The 17,189-nt window shown below is 41.6% G+C and overlaps 2 protein-coding genes across 7 annotated transcripts in view; one reads left to right on the forward strand and one right to left on the reverse strand.

The window, feature by feature from the left end:
- Positions 1–17,189, reverse strand: part of APBA1 (amyloid beta precursor protein binding family A member 1) — a 236,509-nt gene that overhangs the window by 35,239 nt on the left and 184,081 nt on the right. For all 3 annotated transcript variants that reach the window (XM_082403661.1, XM_082403659.1, XM_082403660.1), the window contains exons 3-4: positions 6,711–6,806; positions 2,425–2,464 (exon numbers count right to left, since the gene is read on the reverse strand). In XM_082403661.1, the coding sequence (XP_082259787.1) occupies positions 2,425–2,464; positions 6,711–6,806 (136 nt within the window). The remainder of the gene's footprint in view (positions 1–2,424; positions 2,465–6,710; positions 6,807–17,189) is intronic.
- LOC309634101 (uncharacterized protein) overlaps positions 1–17,189 on the forward strand; it is a 76,303-nt gene that overhangs the window by 33,996 nt on the left and 25,118 nt on the right. The window contains exon 3 of one of the 4 annotated variants that reach the window (XM_082403702.1): positions 14,609–14,709. The exons of the other annotated variants lie outside the window; for them this stretch is intronic. The gene's annotated coding sequence lies outside the window, so the exon portion shown is untranslated. The remainder of the gene's footprint in view (positions 1–14,608; positions 14,710–17,189) is intronic. 4 annotated transcript variants of the gene reach the window in all.

Consider the following 17,189-nt stretch of genomic DNA (forward strand, 5'->3'; position numbering starts at 1 on the left):
CTGGATAAACACTGAGTGGTACACAGCCAAAGCTGCCTCCACCACACACCAGTCACTTACATGCTTCTCAACAGCTACACCCTTCCTACCCTGAAGCTTTTATAGATGTGAGAAGGATGCAGGTTATTTACAATGTACAACTTTAGGTATATAGCAGGGAAGCACTGTCAAACTAAAATAATGCATGGACAAGTTTGGATCCACACTATGCCTTGTAAAAAGTAAGAGATTATCAGTCTTCTCTCATAAATTCCAGTGACAGATTTATAATGTTACATAATCATTTCTGACAGCCCGGTATTGAGGAGAAAAAGGTCTCACCTGGAATAGCAACTTTTAAAAAGCTTCCATTTATTTTGTGAAAATAATGAATGTTAAAAGAATAACAAAAATGCAACATCTTCTCAATGGGACTTCCAATATCAATATATTCATCAGTGGATTTAGCTCTATTTACTGGAAAGGGTCCTTCTTTAATCATAATGAGTATGGATATGCAGATATGTTTAAGAGCAATCCAGATAATATTTAAGTGACTGTATAAATGTCAGGCAGCCAAGAGACAGAAATATTGGACCTAAACAAATATATATTTGAGATATGATCTTATGTCAATTATACTCTGGGGAAACTGACTAGAATCAAATGTCATGGTATTACACTCACAAAAAACAGCCCGAATTTCATAAGTTCATTTCAGGCTCAGTGCTAGTGTATTTTTTACAAGTTAAAAAAATTAAAGTTATAATGGTCCTAAGTCAAAGAATTGCAGGTTTTCCTTTTCAGTGATGCCTTTATGTTGCTCTGTGGGTGAACGAGCACACACGTTATATCTTCACGCTCCTGTTAATGCCGAGCTTGAAAATCTCTGGGCCTAGAGGAATGGATATGAAGAATAGTTTTGACTATCCTGAAATAGTCAACTTCTGAAAACTCCCCGAGGTACTCTTGTGGAGTTTTGGAGCTTTGCAAAGATGGTGGAAATAATTTCCTAGTTACTCAAGAAAGAAACCTGAGTAACAACCAAACCTATGAGCTTGTCCTGGGCTTCAGGCCCAAGGGTTCAGGTAGGTTTCTGAATCCAGGTAATTCATTCTTGGGCAGTGGAACACACCAACTGTTCATGCACAGGATCCAAAGGCTAGACACGATGTCTGGGCATCTTTTGGCCCCCAGAAAATCCTCCTTCAAGGAAATGACAGTCTACCCTGCCCCCCAAATCATCTGCTATCCTCCCTGGTAGAGGATCAGTAGCACGCTCCAGTGGTGTGGCCTGACCTCAAGCTGGGATGTCTAGCCTGGATTGAGTTTTGGCCCCACCAGGCCTGTTGACAGGATACATTTGTGCAGTGAACAACCTGCACAACCATGTGTGGCAGTCCTGCATCAGATATTTTTTTTTCAGGTTAATAAATTGTAATTTTATCGTAAATGAATTGAGAAGTCAGAGGAGGGTGTTAGACAAAAATTTACATAATTTGTTTAGCGTTAAAAAATTACTTTGGAGGATTCTAAGAAGATGGTAGTAGTAGCATAGTTTTTAATTCTCTCTTAATCACCACCTAAAACAAAGAAACTAGATAGGGAAACCAAAAACCACTGGAATATATTTACAACAAAACTAGGTGACAAGATATTGCCAGGAACACCAAACTACAAGCAAATTGCCAGAATCCATAGGACCTGCATAATATCAACATTTGTGTGGCAGAAAACAAAGGCACTGCATCGGATATTGATTACAGGGAGAATGGTGGAGTCAGACTTCTGGTTCCCAGCCTGTCTCTGCTACTCTAACTGTGGGATCTTGGGAAGGTTGCTCACCCCCTGCATGACTCAGATCTCTCATGCATAACATGGGGATAATGATAAAACCCACTTCACAAGATCAACGTGAGGATTCAATTAGTTATTACACAGAAAGTGCTTAGAACAGTACCTGGCAGACAGTAAGAAAGAGCTTGATAAATGTTACTATCACTAGGTCATCCAAGCAAGAGACGGGAATTACTGGGAAGGTCTTTTTATTTATTTATTTTTTAAATGAAGAGCAAAATTTCTCCCTTAGTTAAACATCATTCCCACTTGAATGGGCCTTGATGGATGCAAGAGATATACTGGACTAGAGATAAGGAGACTTGGGTTTTAGATCCAATATGGCCAGTTCTAGGCTGGGCAAAGCCCCCAGCCTCACCCCAGCCTCAGAGTCTCCTGGACAGAATCAGCAAAGGCAGGGAGGAGGGTCTTTGAGAGGTTCACGGCTATTGCTGTTTTAGTCTAAGATTCTAAGACTTAAGACTGAGAATAGGTGACTTTGTGGTCTTTTTTCCCCACTATCGTCTTACAGCCCAGGGCTTCCAATACCTAAAATGCTAGAAGATTCATGAATGACTCGGTGTTCAATATTTCCTTCTCAGCTCTTACCTTCGACGTAGGTTGGGAATGAAGCCAAGCTTTTTCTTGACTGTAATTAAGACAAAGAGGTTTCAAAAAGGGCAAAGCATGATGAAAAATGCATTAACACAGCCATTCGTGCAACATGAAAAATAAATACATCACCAATGACAGATATTAACCAGTTGTCAACCATTTTTGGCTACAAAAAGTGAAGCATGAATAAACATATGCATTTATTATTAAAGGTTACCCAAAGCCCAGAACCACCCATTCATATTTTAGATAATCTAAAAATCCTACATTCTACAATCAGAGAGATGTCTGTCATCTTAAAAAATAACCCATGGACCAAAATTCATAATCAGTAATAGCAATAAAAAGGACTCAATTTGTATTCTTAAGAATCTGGGTGTCTAAGTGAGAAACTGCTGATTAGTAAAGGCACCAGTGAAATGATTATATGCTAAAATTAAGAATTCCCTTTGAGAATTTTATTCCACTTAATGTCTTTGCTGCACTGATCTCTAACTGTGCTAAAAATGATTGCTACAGTTTTTATCTCTTCCTTTCATCCCTTACTGATGTATTTTAGTTTAAAAAATCCATTACATAAGTTATTATTGTGTTACCTTAAAATAAGAACCCAATAAACAAAGAGGTAATTTAAAAACCCTGGAATTTCTTATACTAAGTAAAACCTCATAGCAAAGGTCAGTCTCCCAAAGCATCCTTGGAAGTGGATATAATCAGCTAGAAACCTTCTAGAACCTGACTGGATGGCAGTTTCAATGCTAGCTCTCAGAGGAGCAGTTACTTACCACTTGGTTCCTTTCACAAGCAAATGTCCTAGAGTTAACTCTCAGTGGAATAAGAATAGGTAATTAATTCCTGCTCCAACCAGTGACAGAATTTGCAGCTGGTATGTCTAGGGCAGGGTGATGAGAGCATTACAGCAGAGTGGAGAGCTAATGTAAAAGACAAGAGTCCCTAAAATGGGCAAATTCAGGGTTTGCATGGCCAAGGGTTATCTTTAGAAAACCTAAAGATTTTCATTGCTAACAATCTACCAGGTGTTAGGTGATCATTTCAGAACAAGACTATCTAGTACAACATAGCTGCTCAGTAGGTTGACTTGAATTGATGGTATACTCTGAGGTGCCTAGTGGACTTGAAGACCGAAGGGCCCTGGATGATGGCTGGGATATCACGGGAAACAACTCCATATCACAGCACTTTATACAGTGCTCTTCACTTGGAAGATGGGAATGGCTAAGGAATGATTAATTAGTTAATATTTGCACAACATTCTAAAAAATATTAGTGTTAATTGTTATGTGAAAAATTGGAGGCAGTCAAAGAAACCATTTTAAGACTCTAAACTCAATCCAGGACAATGACAGGAATTCAACACTAATCACACAATACACAATGCAGATCAATCTCAGTAAACCTGCTGTAGATGTGCTCACTGGGATGAAATGGTTCCTCACACCAAAGAGGGTGGGTTTCTGGTTTCAGAAAGGATCACCTTTAAAGAAACTAAGGACACAAGATCACCAGGATCGAAAAGTTACTGGCTGCTAATGCATTTATGGAAAGATGCACACCTAGTGAAAGCCAAGATTATGTGGATAGGAGAAAAGAGGACTCCAATTTCAATGGTGCTTCACATTAATTTTACTTTCCATTTACTCAAGTGAGAAGATAGGCCCAGCTGAGTGCCTGTTGGCTTAAACTCTGTTGCTTTAAGGAAAAAAATCCGTAACTTCATGGTATGCAGATGAAAGCTAGCTTCTTCATAAGAGCCAAAGACTTTTAGATAATTATTCCCCAACCATTTCCCTGTCCTTGCCCTCAGCATCTATGGGCAATGAGGGCTTTACTTCATCTAATCAAAATGGTTTAGCCTCCAGGTACAACCAAGAAGCCAATTTATATTTATATTTTCTTGGGCTATTAGATTTAGATTTTAGCTACAAAAGAATTGCTTTAGTCTATGGCTCTAAAAGCTGCTGTTTTATTTAGAGTCACAATGGAGGGCATTTGGTACATTCACTTATTCTCTATTCATGAACTCATGACTGGCTTTCTTTAGTCTCTGGGGTAGTAAATTTTTTTTTAAAGAGTTTTGTGAAACGAAAGAGTCTCTAATTATTGCACACAAAGAGGATTTTCATCATTATTTCTAAAGATATGCAGAAACATGTACCAAATGAGAAACTTGCTTATTATATCTGATGAATAATCAAATGCTGAATATTCAGATGTCTGATTAGCCCTGTGTTTTCCCATATGTGGACAGAGATGAACATTAGTTGATCCTTAACATTCAAGAATTAATAAAGCCACATTCAAGAAGTTAAAGGCCAAATCTTTGGGATGTTCCAGGAGGTCACATAAACCATGTGTAGAGCCTGGAGGCTTGAAAACTGCAATAATAACATACGAGCTACCTTGTCCATTCAGTGTGTGACCTGCAAGTACTCTTCATCGCAGGGATAGCAGATTCTGGTGTTAAGAGCCTGGGCTCTCTGGAGATCTGGATTCAAAACCTGGCCCTACCACATGTGAGATCTGGGACCTCAGGTAAGTTACTTAACCTCTCAGCTTCCTCCACTAACAAATGAGGACATTAATTCTTACCTCGCAGAAGTATTTTAAGGATTAAACGAGATACTATGTGACTTGCTTGGCCTGGTGCCTGAACGCCATAAATGCTCAAGAAATGGTAACTCTCATTACTGTTATTATCACTGTGGCTTTTCTTCTTGCCATTTGTTCTTACCTATTCGTGTGCTATGAATAAAGTACATGGTGATGTTGTAGGATGCAGGGCCAGCAGAAACTGTAAGCCATTACTCCTGTTCCTGTGGCCTGATGAAGACCAGAGAAGGACAGAGCATATTTCAAATCTAAATTCTAATGTTGGCGCCATTTCAGAGAAGGTCTCCTTATGTTTGTTTGGTTTAATATAAATAGATTAATGAAAATACTTCTCCCCTGCATGAATATTTAATGGCAAACGTATGTGAATTCAATGATATTTTAAGGGTAAATTTTAACTAAGACTCCTTTTAGAAGCGATCTGCCACTCAGGTTAAAATGGAGATCGCTTTCTTGCATTGAATTTAATGGAAAATTATTAGCAAAAGGAAGGAAAAATGAGACAATCATTCATTATGTGGTTTAGCTCTTTAACGCATGTCCTCAGTGTTGATTAGGCAGCATCTATATTTAGAATGAGCTGAGCCCACACACAGACGATGGTGCAGGCCAGTGTTTACCTGATGCTAGGTCCTAAGTAGGTGAGGGTAGCAGTTAGTCAGGTGTAAAAGGACAACAGGTGCTGGAGAGGGCAATGGCTCCCTCTCAGGGGAAAAACACCTGCCCGTTTCTAGCCCCGGAACCCTTAGTGGGAGCAAGCAGCATCTTCTCTCTTAAATATTCTCTGCCAGAGCTCAGCATGGCCTCCATCAGTAGGGTGACCATACGATTTGCTGTCCAAAGGGACACTTTAAGGCTGCACTGTCCAGCAGCCCCTAGCCACACACAGCTATTTAAGTTCATTTAAATGGAATAAAATGCAAAATTCATTTCCTCAGTGCCGCTAGCCACACCTCAAGGGCTTGCTAGGTACATGTGGCAGTGTCTACCACATGGGACAGTCCAAAAGTAAAACATTCCCTGCATCACAGAAAGTTCTCCTGGACAGCACTGCTGCTTTAAAAAGTGAGAAGGGGTGCTCACCAGGTGTACTGCTGGGACAACAGTTGTGAACCGGAACCTCCCCAGGTAAGCCAGGACAAGCAGTCATCCTGTTGTCATGAAAGATATTTCACTTGGGCCTGAAATAAATCAGGTTTTAAGAAACCAGCCCATTTCCCAAACCACACAGCAACTGTAATGCCATGGCACTGAGGCTCATAGCACCTCTAGGAAGGACGCTGCTAAACAGAGCTTTTGATGTCCCAAGTCCAAGAGAACCTTCTGCAGTCATGGCAATGTTCAGTAATCTCTGCTTCCAGTACAATAGCCACTAGTCACGTGTGGCAACTGAGCCCTTGAAATGTGGCTAGTGTGCCTGAGGAAGTGACTTTTTCATTTTATTTATGGATTAAAATAGACACCTGTGGCTAGCGGCTGTCAAATTGGTTGGCATGGCTTTATCACCGAATTCCCCGCTGGAGAGATGAGAATTTTTCTCCGCAGGGTAATCTGGGTGAGCAGCTCTGTTGGAGGCTGGAGAAAGCACAAACCAGAAGCAGAATACGACATAACGGGCTGATGGTTTTTGAAACAAAACGGTACCCTACCTCTTTATTTGTGGAGGCTTCCGTGGGGTCACTGGGATGAAGGGGTGTGCTCGAAGACTCTGCACCCAGGGGTGAGGAACTGCCAGGAGACGGGGACTGGAACACAGACAGCAGAGGAAAACACAGTGAGCATCGCATAGTGAGGGCCTGGGGGAACCGCCCAGCCTTGCGGGAGAGAGAGGCGCACGCAGCTGAAGAACATTTCAGCAGTGAGAAAACTTCCTTGGAAAGGAACTGCCAAATGTACGTAGAAGGCTTGGATTTGTCAAGCTTTCGTTAAATTCCTGCCCTGTTTTCAAAGGAGCCCTTACAGTTCAGCCTCACCCGGCCCCCCACCTTAGGCCAAGTGTTTAAACATCGCAAAAGTTGAATATCAAACTTAAAGCCCTAGGTGAATAAAGCTAATAGTGATACTCAAATGTTTCCGTTTTTAAAACATTTTTCTTACGGAGGGAAACAAAGACTTTGGGTGCTAAATGTCTTATAAAATCACCTGCCCAAGATTACCTGAAAGGAAAAGGAAAAATTAAAACATGAATTTTTAAAGAGGCAGCTGGGACTGATTTCGATGACTGGAAACCACACCACCTGTGAAATATTTTTTCTGATATAATCCAGAGGCCACTGAAAACACAGAGATATTTCGGCATCCAAAAAACGTTACCTTGGATACTCTTAGAAGAGTTAAAGAATTCTTTGTTAAATGGTATGTTTAAAAATAAGGCACAGGAAAGGTTTGGAAAGCACAGTCCCCAGCTCGGTGATGGGTTCAGGCTCCCTGTGCCGGTCCTGCTTGAATGGATTTGAAGCTCCAGGCCAGCGCCCTTAAAGCCCTGCTGATTGAACGACCAAAGAAAGAAAACAAGCACAGGGATGGAAATAGTGCAGGTGCTGAAAACCCTCCCCAGCTGATTCCCAAACATTTCTGCACGCTCCTGAAATCTGGGGGGGGGGATGAAGAGAACCTTCAGGTGAGCCACAGGGATGCTTAAGAATTCTGTAGCCATGGTCCTCTGAGAGGAAGAACATGCAGCTTCACAGTCTGCTGGTGATGTTTGATAGAAGGCAGAAAACCGAACCCAGTCAAGGACCCTATTCTCTCAGGAAAGCCTGGGGCTGTGAGTGAGGAGAGGTAGGTTCTGGGTAAAGAAAGCAAGATCACACGAGCAGTAGCTTGAACCTGCTTCTGACCTCTGGAGACTGAACCTCACGGGGAAGCGGAGGCAGAGACATCAGTAATACACCTCTGCGTGGGAAGGGAGAATGTTCCACAGAGCAGTGGTGCTCAGGAAGGGAGGGGGCACGTTCACATACAAGGGGGGCCCCAGCAAGCACTGTGTGAAATCATAAAAACAATAAATCCTTTCCAAAGAGTCTTAATTACAGGAGACACCAAATGAACTGAAGCGTGATGTGGTGAAATGCAGTATTATGCACACAGATGTGGTACCATCCCATTCTATTGCTGTGAAGCCTGGATTTGTTTCCCATGAGCCGATATACCTGATTCTGAGCAGGGAGGTGAGGACCAATGAGCCTCTTCAACACTCACATGCAGAAATCAGCTGCTCCGCAGTTGAGTCAAGAAGATGAGCATTAGGGTAACATCAGACACAAAGTACCCAAGCCCCACGGTCCCTGGACACAAGAAAGATGCCCTGTGTGCCTTTAAAAAGAACACACAGAATTTTTCATTCGGCACCCAGGAGAGTTGGTGGGGACTTGCTGAGTTAGCTCTATGTCTGGCCTACTCAAAATTAATGTAAAGTTTTCATGAGAATTTAATGCCTTCAAATTTTCCCAGTTTTTCAAATTTGAAGAGCTTCCTTAGATATTTATGTCTATTTTTCCCCAAGTAATTTTCTCTGTCACAAAAATTTTAAAGGTCTAGTCCCTGGGGAAGCTAGAGCAGCTGCTTTTTCTTTAATTGCTTGGTTTGAGAGCCATGTATATCACCTTCATTTTTTAAAAAAATGCTCCCAAAGTATCCCACAGCGCCTATTTCTCTAATTATTTTCTGTTGCAAGTCTTCTGAAAATGGAGTCTTTGCAATGTTGTGAGCACCAGGTCATCTCTGGATGATGTGAGAAGACAGATTATCTGGAGAGCAGGCTGGGATGCAGAAGAGGCAGGTCAGACGCCACAGTAAGGCTCGATGACCAGTGCCAGGCGTCCACCACGGGACACCGGAGAAGAGGCACAAATGTGACTTTGGTGGGCACTGTTCTCACTGAGGTTCTCAGGGGACCCACACCAGCCTCTATCAGGAGGCACTTCCCCTCAGACACTCATGCCCTAGCCTTCTGCATGCAAATGAGACCCCTTGTGCTTCCTTCTGTTTGCATGTGCCGTTACTGACCTCCACCTAGAGAGCTCTCCCTTGTTCTCTCCTTCGAAAGCGCTCATCTTGCTGAAGCTTTCTCAGACTCTATTCAAGGTACCATTCTCCCCTGATGGCGTGTTTTGGGTTTTGTAATTATCTATTTATGTGTCTGCCTCCACTCTCCCAAGAACTCTCCCGAGGGCTCGTCTTACTCATCTTTATAATCCAAGTACCTAGCCTTGGGTCTTGTAAACAGTAGGCACCCAGTAAACATTTACTGAATAACTGATGTCAATGTGGTTTCCAGCCTTACCATGTTTTCCAACTTGCACAGAAAGCAGTCAACCACTACTCTCTTGCATTATTTTTAGTGATCAGTGGTAAGCCTCTTTCTGATATAAGACCTCTACGCTGTTATGTGTGGAATGTTACATCTGCATTTTGAACTAGAGAAGTGGCCTTTGCCTCCGAAGACTCCGACCTTAACTCCAGCTAAGCTCCTTTAAAGCAAAAACTGTCCCCAAACAAGAGAGTACCCTACCTGGTGGAAGCCTACTACCCACCACACCATTGCTGACAAAGTCAAGGTCAAACACCTTCAGAGCAGACAGACACAGGCTCCATAGAGCCGAAATAAAGGTGTTAACATCAATTCAACTTCTGCCTTGTTATATGCTCAAGAGTGGAGAGAAAACCAGAAATTGGACAATACTTTTTATATTTCAAAGATGTACTGGAGGCAAAATTTAACCAACAAAATGATGCAAAAAGTAAAAACTATCATTACATATTTCTCTCTGGAGTCTCATGCCTTCTGGGTTACTGAACAGATATTCAATTTTAGGCAAATGAGACCAAGGGTGGGAAGCAAATGTGGGCTTGGAAATTCACAAAGGTAAGTGCCACACAGGGTGTCTCTAGGGAGGTAGTGTTCAAAGATGACTCAACAATTCCCTGTGTTGGTAATTACAGGAGGTCTCCTTAAGCTCAACAATATGTCTTCTGCAGATTATGTTCCAGCAGATTTCCCACAACTCTGGGGTTCCACAAAGCAGAGCTGTCAGTCTTAAGACTTAGGCTCTTCAATGCCAGGACAAGAGATGGACAGTCCCGATCTTAGGCCTAAGGATGCAAGAGCATCCCAAGGGAAAGCCAATCATTCATTTTCATTCCAACTGGACATCTCCTTGGGGAAACTAACTGCTGGTGGTAGAGGTGAGAGACAAATAGTTCCTGGAACTTTCAGGCTATGCACAAAGGGGAGAAAAACAGTGCACAAATAAGTACTATTAATTTATTCCTGCAACAGACATTTCAGTGCCTCCTTGTGTTCCTAGCACTGGGCCAGGGAAACAAAGAGGAAAGCGATGTTGTGGTTCTGTCCCCCACCTCTTTCCAGGTAGTGGGAGGAGACACATAAAGTCAGTGTCACGGCAGGTGGCTAGGATATGAATCCATACATAAAGACACAGGGTTGGGAGGGTGTCTCTCTGCAGAAGGGGAGGGGTGTCTATCAGCAATGCTACATTGGGAAGGAATTGCTTCAGCTGAATCCTGAAAACTGGATGGTATTCATGCAGCAGGATGGGATGGGATAGGGAAGAGGTGGAAGGTACTAGAAACAGAGGCAGGGAGGGAGGCACAGCTCTGCAGGGAAGGGAGAGATGAGCTGAAGGGCAGGGACCAGTCACTGGAGCCCCAATTGGTGACAAACTGCCTACTCTCTGCCCAGAGGGTATTTTCTTTGTGAGCCACTGGCCTATTGTCCTCATGGAAGAAGCACAATGTAGGCACTTTAATAACTATTTCCTGAATTAAGGTGGGAAATCTAGAGGGTTGGGGGTTTGCTCTTCCCTTTCCCTTAATCCTCTTTCATCCTTGGACATCAGCATGAAGAGAAGATTACCACCCAGAAAAGTTGACAGGATGGTAATAGGAACACCCCAAAACCATGGGTAAAGGGTCCCTGGCTCTTTCCACACAGGCAGCGTTCTTTTCAGAAAGGCCTAAGGACTGAGGCAGGACTGAGAGCAAAGCTGTGATCTGGAGAGGTGTACAGGGATCTTGAAAGACTTCTGGAGGAATTCCAGTCAAAAGACACAAAAAAGTGAGTCTGACCCGGGCCATTCACTCATTTATTTAACATGAAGTGCAGACAGTGTCTGGGGAGCCCAGATCCCTGACTGTGCCCAAGGAGCTCCTGATCTAGCAGGGCAGACAGACCCACAAACAAATGCAGTGTGTCCTCCATAGCAATGTCTCTGAGTCCCTGAGAAAAATAAAAGTCACCATAACATAAAAACAGCCACTAAGGAGCCGACTACTCGCAAGGCTAGTGTCCACCTTAACGGCCTCCCTCCAAAACACTAGCATCTACCTGGTCCATGTCTTGTCAGCTGCTCTCTGTTGACTGTTGGGACCATCTGGCATTTCTAGGCAAAACCAAAACAAAACAGCAACTGCACTGCAGAGTAGAAGTGCAAATACTGCAAAAATAAATAAAGAAAAAGCAGAAACTCAGAAAGTTGAAGGTGGCAAAGTTGGAGAACTGCTCAAACCCACTATGGACCACTGAAAAGTTGGTAGAGTTACACCAGTTAACAATTAAGAGAAAAATGGAAGGATGACAATGTTAGAGGTGCTTTAAAAGAGCATGATCAGAACATCTGATAATAAGGAGAGGCCCTTGGGAAAACAGTCTTTAAATATTTTTGCTGAAATGGTCCTCTTTATGATTGAAAGGACTGTTTCTGATCATGCTGCGCAAGTCACGTGTGAATTGAAGGCAGTTCTTCTATTGTATGATTCAATGACTTTTTTTGAGAAAAATTACAACTCCCCAAGTCAATACTTCTCTTCTAAGCTCATACAACTCAATAACAAAAAAACAAACAACCCAACTGAAAAATGGGTAGAAAATCTAAATAGTCATTTCTCCAAAGAAGACATACAGATGGCCAACAGGCACATGAAAAGATCCTCATCATCACTAATTATTAGAGAAATGCAAATCAAAACTACTGTGAGGTGCCACCATCATTAAAAACTCTACAAATAACAAATGCTGAATAGGGTGTGGAGAAAAGGAAACCCTCCTACACTGTTTATGGGAATGTAAATTGGTGCAGTCACCATGGAAAACAGTATGGAGGTTCCTTAAAACAATAAAAATAGAGCTACCATATGATCCAGCAATCCCACTCCCGGGCATATATCCAGACAAAACTATAATTCAAAAAGATACATGCACCCTTATGTTCATAGCAGCAATATTCACCATAGCCAAGACATGGAAACAACCTGAATGTCCACTGACAGATAAATGGATAAAGAAGATGTGGTACTTATATGTGGTATGTACCATACCATTCCATGTATATGGAATACTACTCAGCCACAAAAAAGAATGAAATAATGCCATTTGCAGTAACATGGATGGACCTAGAGATGATCATACTAAGTGAAGTAAGTCAGAAAGAGAAAGATAAATATCATATGATATCACATATGTGGAATGTAAAATATGACTCAAATGAACTTATCTACAAAACAGAAACAGACTTACCGACATAGAAAACAGACTTGTGGTTGCCGAGAGGGAGAGAGAGGGAGGGAGGGATGGATTGGAAGTTTGGGATTAGCAGATGCAAACTATTATATATAGGATGGACAACCAACAAGGTCCTACTGGGATCAGGGACAGGGAACCTATATTCAATATCCTGTAATAAACCATAGTGGAAGAGAATATGAAAAAGAATATATATGCATAAAAATCACTTTTCAGTGCAGCAGAAATTAACACAATGTTGTAAATCAACTATACTTCAATAAAATGAATGAAAAAATACTTCTTCTCTAAGAATTCACATATAGATGAAATTATAACCAACATGTTGTTAGTCAAAAGATAAACTAAGCTTATGTTTGTAATTTTTTAGTACTGTCTTTCAAGATAAAGTTCTAATCAAATCCCTTTCTCCCCATTCTTACTTGAAATTTTGGTCTTTGTTGTAAGTGAATTAATTTTAAGTAGGCCTTTGAAGGTACACTTACATAGGGATCCTTTGGGACAGCCTTCCCTCTCCTCTGGTGGTTAAAATGTGACATGACAGCTGCCATAAGAGGCAAGAGCAGGAGGGAGGAGAGACCATCTGGGTCAAAGAAGGCTTCCAGTGGAGAAGACACAGCCTTTCCTGCCACAGTGTCTGGGACTTGGAAAGCCCTGAACAAAGCCTGTTGGTTGGCAGAAGTAAAAAAAGAAAAAAAAATCATTCCTAAGACACTGGGTCTAGTCTTCAAAGCCACCATGATCTGACTTTCCAATATTAGGGTCTATTTTCAAAAGTATAGGTGATTACAGGGAACACAAGTTAACATTTCTCCTTTGAAAAAGACTGGCGTTTTGTTTTGTATTGTGGCAGAACAAGTAAAATTGCAACTGAGGTTTCAGGATACTGAAGGGGTTAAGTGCTCAAGCCCTAGCATCTGGCAGAGCTGAGTGTGAATTCTGGCTTTACCACTCACAGCTGAGACCCTGAGCAGGTTCCCAACCTCTCTGATTCTCCTGACAATTGAGGAAAACAGTAATTACCTGCCTCTCGGGATTGAGGTGAGGATTAATTGGTGACAAAGCACACAGAGGGTCAGCTCAGTGCCTGGGAACACACAATGCACTCAATCAATATTTGATAAGTCTTTTAAGATTCCAACAGTGACAAAAATGATTTCACCCCTATGGGAGAGTGTTCACAAGGACAACACATACCCATGGGGATGTTTTCTTCATCTCATTTCCTTCCTTATTAACATTTTATTCATGAATAAAATTAAAAAGCACATAGAAGGCTCTATAAAAATCATACCACAAAGACTTTAAGTTAATTTATAAGCCACAAGGCTCTTACTGGTATGCTGGCAAGAATAGCTCATTACTGGCTATGGCTGGGGGGTATACACGATTGGCTGTATGCAATTTCTGACATGCCCACAGTCTCCCATTCAAGGTAGCGCGTTGGAATATGAGGGCTGAGCATGATGCTATTATGGTGATTGATTTACAAAAGAGAATCGTGTGCATATGCATTGCTCTAGTGTTAATTGAGAACACTGCTTATGTATAACCATGACACACCGAGATACTCCACTGTTTAGGACACCTGGTGAAAGACCCCAGCCAGCTCTAGCCAAGTTTAACAAGTCTCAGTACCCGTGGATCCAAGTACACATTCCCTCCAAGGGAACTCAGTGACAAAAATTTCACTTCAACGAAGGCTAGATATGGAGCAACTCACAGAGCCTGAAAATAAGGTTTTTTTTAAGGTCACCAAGCAGTCGACATACTACATGTGACCCAAACACTAAGAACTCATGAACCTTCTTCACCAGCATTATGGACTGTGTCCCCCTCAAACATATATGTTGAAACCCTAGCCCCCAGTGGGATGGTATTAGGAGGTGGGGCCTCTGGGGGGTAATTAGGTCATGAGGGTGGGGCCCTCATGAAAGTGATTAGTGCCTTTATAAGAGAGACAAGAGAACATGCTTCCTCTTTCCCTGCTCTCCACCCTGTGAGGACACAGCAAGAAGACAGCCATCTGCAAACCAGGAAGAGAACCCTCACCAGAAGCTGACGATGCTGGTACCCTGATCTCAGACTTCCCAGACTCCAGAACTGTGGGTAATAAATTTCTGTTAAGTCACTGGTTCTATGGTATCTTGTTACAGCAGCCCAAACTAAGACATCCAGAGGCTTCTCACTAAGCACCTATTTACTCTCATTTTTAAAGACAGTTTTAACAAGCTCTGAGCAATTCACTCCTCAATTCAAAAACTTTAGTGGTTCCTTTTTGCTTAAAGAATAAATCTTAGACTCTTTACCTTGGCACTCAAGGAATCCAAGGTTTGGCCTTAATCTCTTCACCATTTTCTACCCTTCCAGTTCCTATTCTCTGTCATCAAGCCAAACTGAACTCCTTTCTGTTCCCTGTATATAACCTGTGAGTTTCTGCTCAGAGACTTTGTTGATGCTCTTGTCTGAACTCCACATGTCCACGACACACCAAAGGCCCATTTCAAATGTTAACTCTTTCATGAAGTCTTTCCAATTCTCTTAGGTGAAAGGAATCCCTCTCCTAAGAGAGCTGCTTGTATTTTATCTGTGCCATTCTTATGGTGCATCACTTTCTCCCTTATATTTTATAAAATTCTAATACTATTGAATAATATTTTAATTACAATATTTTAATAAGCACCATGAAGGCAGGATTTATGATTAATTTACATTTTCTTCTTCAAGTGCTTAATACGGGATTCCCCATAAAATATACAACGGGAGTTCAATAAGTGTGTTGAATACATGGAAGAATGCATGGACACCAATCCTCTAGTATCAGAGGAAAAAGGAAACACAAAAAGGAAACAGGTTTATATACACAGTAGGTTCTGGACACATGCAGCATTGCACTTATGTGCTCATGTGGAAGTTTGTACCCACATATGGCTCAGGGTTCTTGTCCATATATATTTTTTAATTTTACTTAAGTACAGTTGATTTACAATGCTGTGTTAATTTCTGCTGTATAGCAAAGTGGTTCAGTTATACATATATAATTCTTTTTCATATTCTTTTCCATTATCATTTATCACAGGATACTGAATACAGTTCCCCATGCTATACAGTAGGAGCTTGTTGTTTGTCCACCCTATACATAAGTTTGCATCTGCTAATCCCAAACTCCCAATTCATCCCTCCCCCCACCTTCCTACCCCTCATCATCCACAAGTCTGTTCTCTATGTCTGCTCTTTACTCTTTTTTTTAAAAGGCTGATTTTATTTTATTTTATTTTATTTTTAACATCTTTATTGTAGTATAATTGCTTTACAATGTTGTGTTAGTTTTTGCTGTATAACAAAGTGAATCAGCTATATGTATACATATATCCCCATATCCCCTCCCTCTTGCGTCTCCCTCCCACCCTCCCTATCCTACCCCTCTAGGTGTACACAAAGCACCGAGCTGATCTCCCTGTGCTATGTGGCTGCTTCCCACTAGCTATCTATTTTACATTTGGTAGTATATATATGTCCATGCCACTCTCTCACTTCGTCCCAGCTTACCCTTCCCCCTCCCCATGTCCTTAAGTCCATTCTCTACATCTGTGTCTTAATTCCTGTCCTGCCCCTAGGTTCTTCATAACCAGTTTTTTTTTTTTTTAGATTCCATACATATGTGTTAGCATACGGTATTTGTTTTTCTCTTTCTGACTTACTTCACTCTGTATGACAGACTCTAGGTCCATCCACCTCACTACAAATAACTCAATTTCGTTTCTTTTTATGGCTGAGTAATATTCCATTGTATATACGTGCCACATCTTCTTTATCCATTCATCTGTCGATGGACACTTAGGTTGCTTCCATGTCCTGGCTATTGTAAATAGTGCTGCAATGAACATTGTGGTACATGACTCTTTTTGAATTATGCTTTTCTCAGGGTATATGCCCAGTAGTGGGATTGCTGGGTCATATGGTAGCTGTATTTTAAGTTTTTTAAGGAACCTCCATACTGTTCTCCATAATGGCTGTATCAATTTACATTACCACCAACAGTATAGGAGGGTTTCCTTTTCTCCACACCCTCTCCAGCATTTGTTGTTTGTGGACTTTCTGATGCTGGCCATTCTGACTGGTGTGAGGTGATGCCTCACCTTTACTAATTCTTGATCACAGTCTGTCTCCCTTCTTTGGCAGATTCTGCTTGCATGTCTGCACCCTCAGATGATTAGAATAGTCTTGCAGACACAGCAGGAACAAGTGTACTCAAAGGTGATATTTCATAGACTGTAATCAAGCATTTGGTCATTCAAGTCCTGTCCAGCCTGAACATTCTGGTTCCATTCCCTTTTCTATATGGACTTTCAAAGGTGGGGGCATTACCCAGGGCAGGCCACAGTACATGCTCTAGTTTTCCTAGGAAACTTCCGTTTCGGGGGCTGTATGGAGCTTCTGTGCTTCCAGTGTCCTCACATAGCTTTTTCACTATGCATATTGGTTTAACCAGCGTAATCCTTTTTCTCAAGGAAATGTACATTGTTTTCCTCACTGATCTAAGGTGTTTTAAATTAACCTATTCCATGTTACAATTATTTAAAAA

This window comes from Balaenoptera borealis (genome assembly GCF_965194805.1).
Source record: "Balaenoptera borealis genome assembly, chromosome: 8".
Classification (NCBI taxonomy): Eukaryota; Metazoa; Chordata; class Mammalia; order Artiodactyla; family Balaenopteridae; genus Balaenoptera; species Balaenoptera borealis.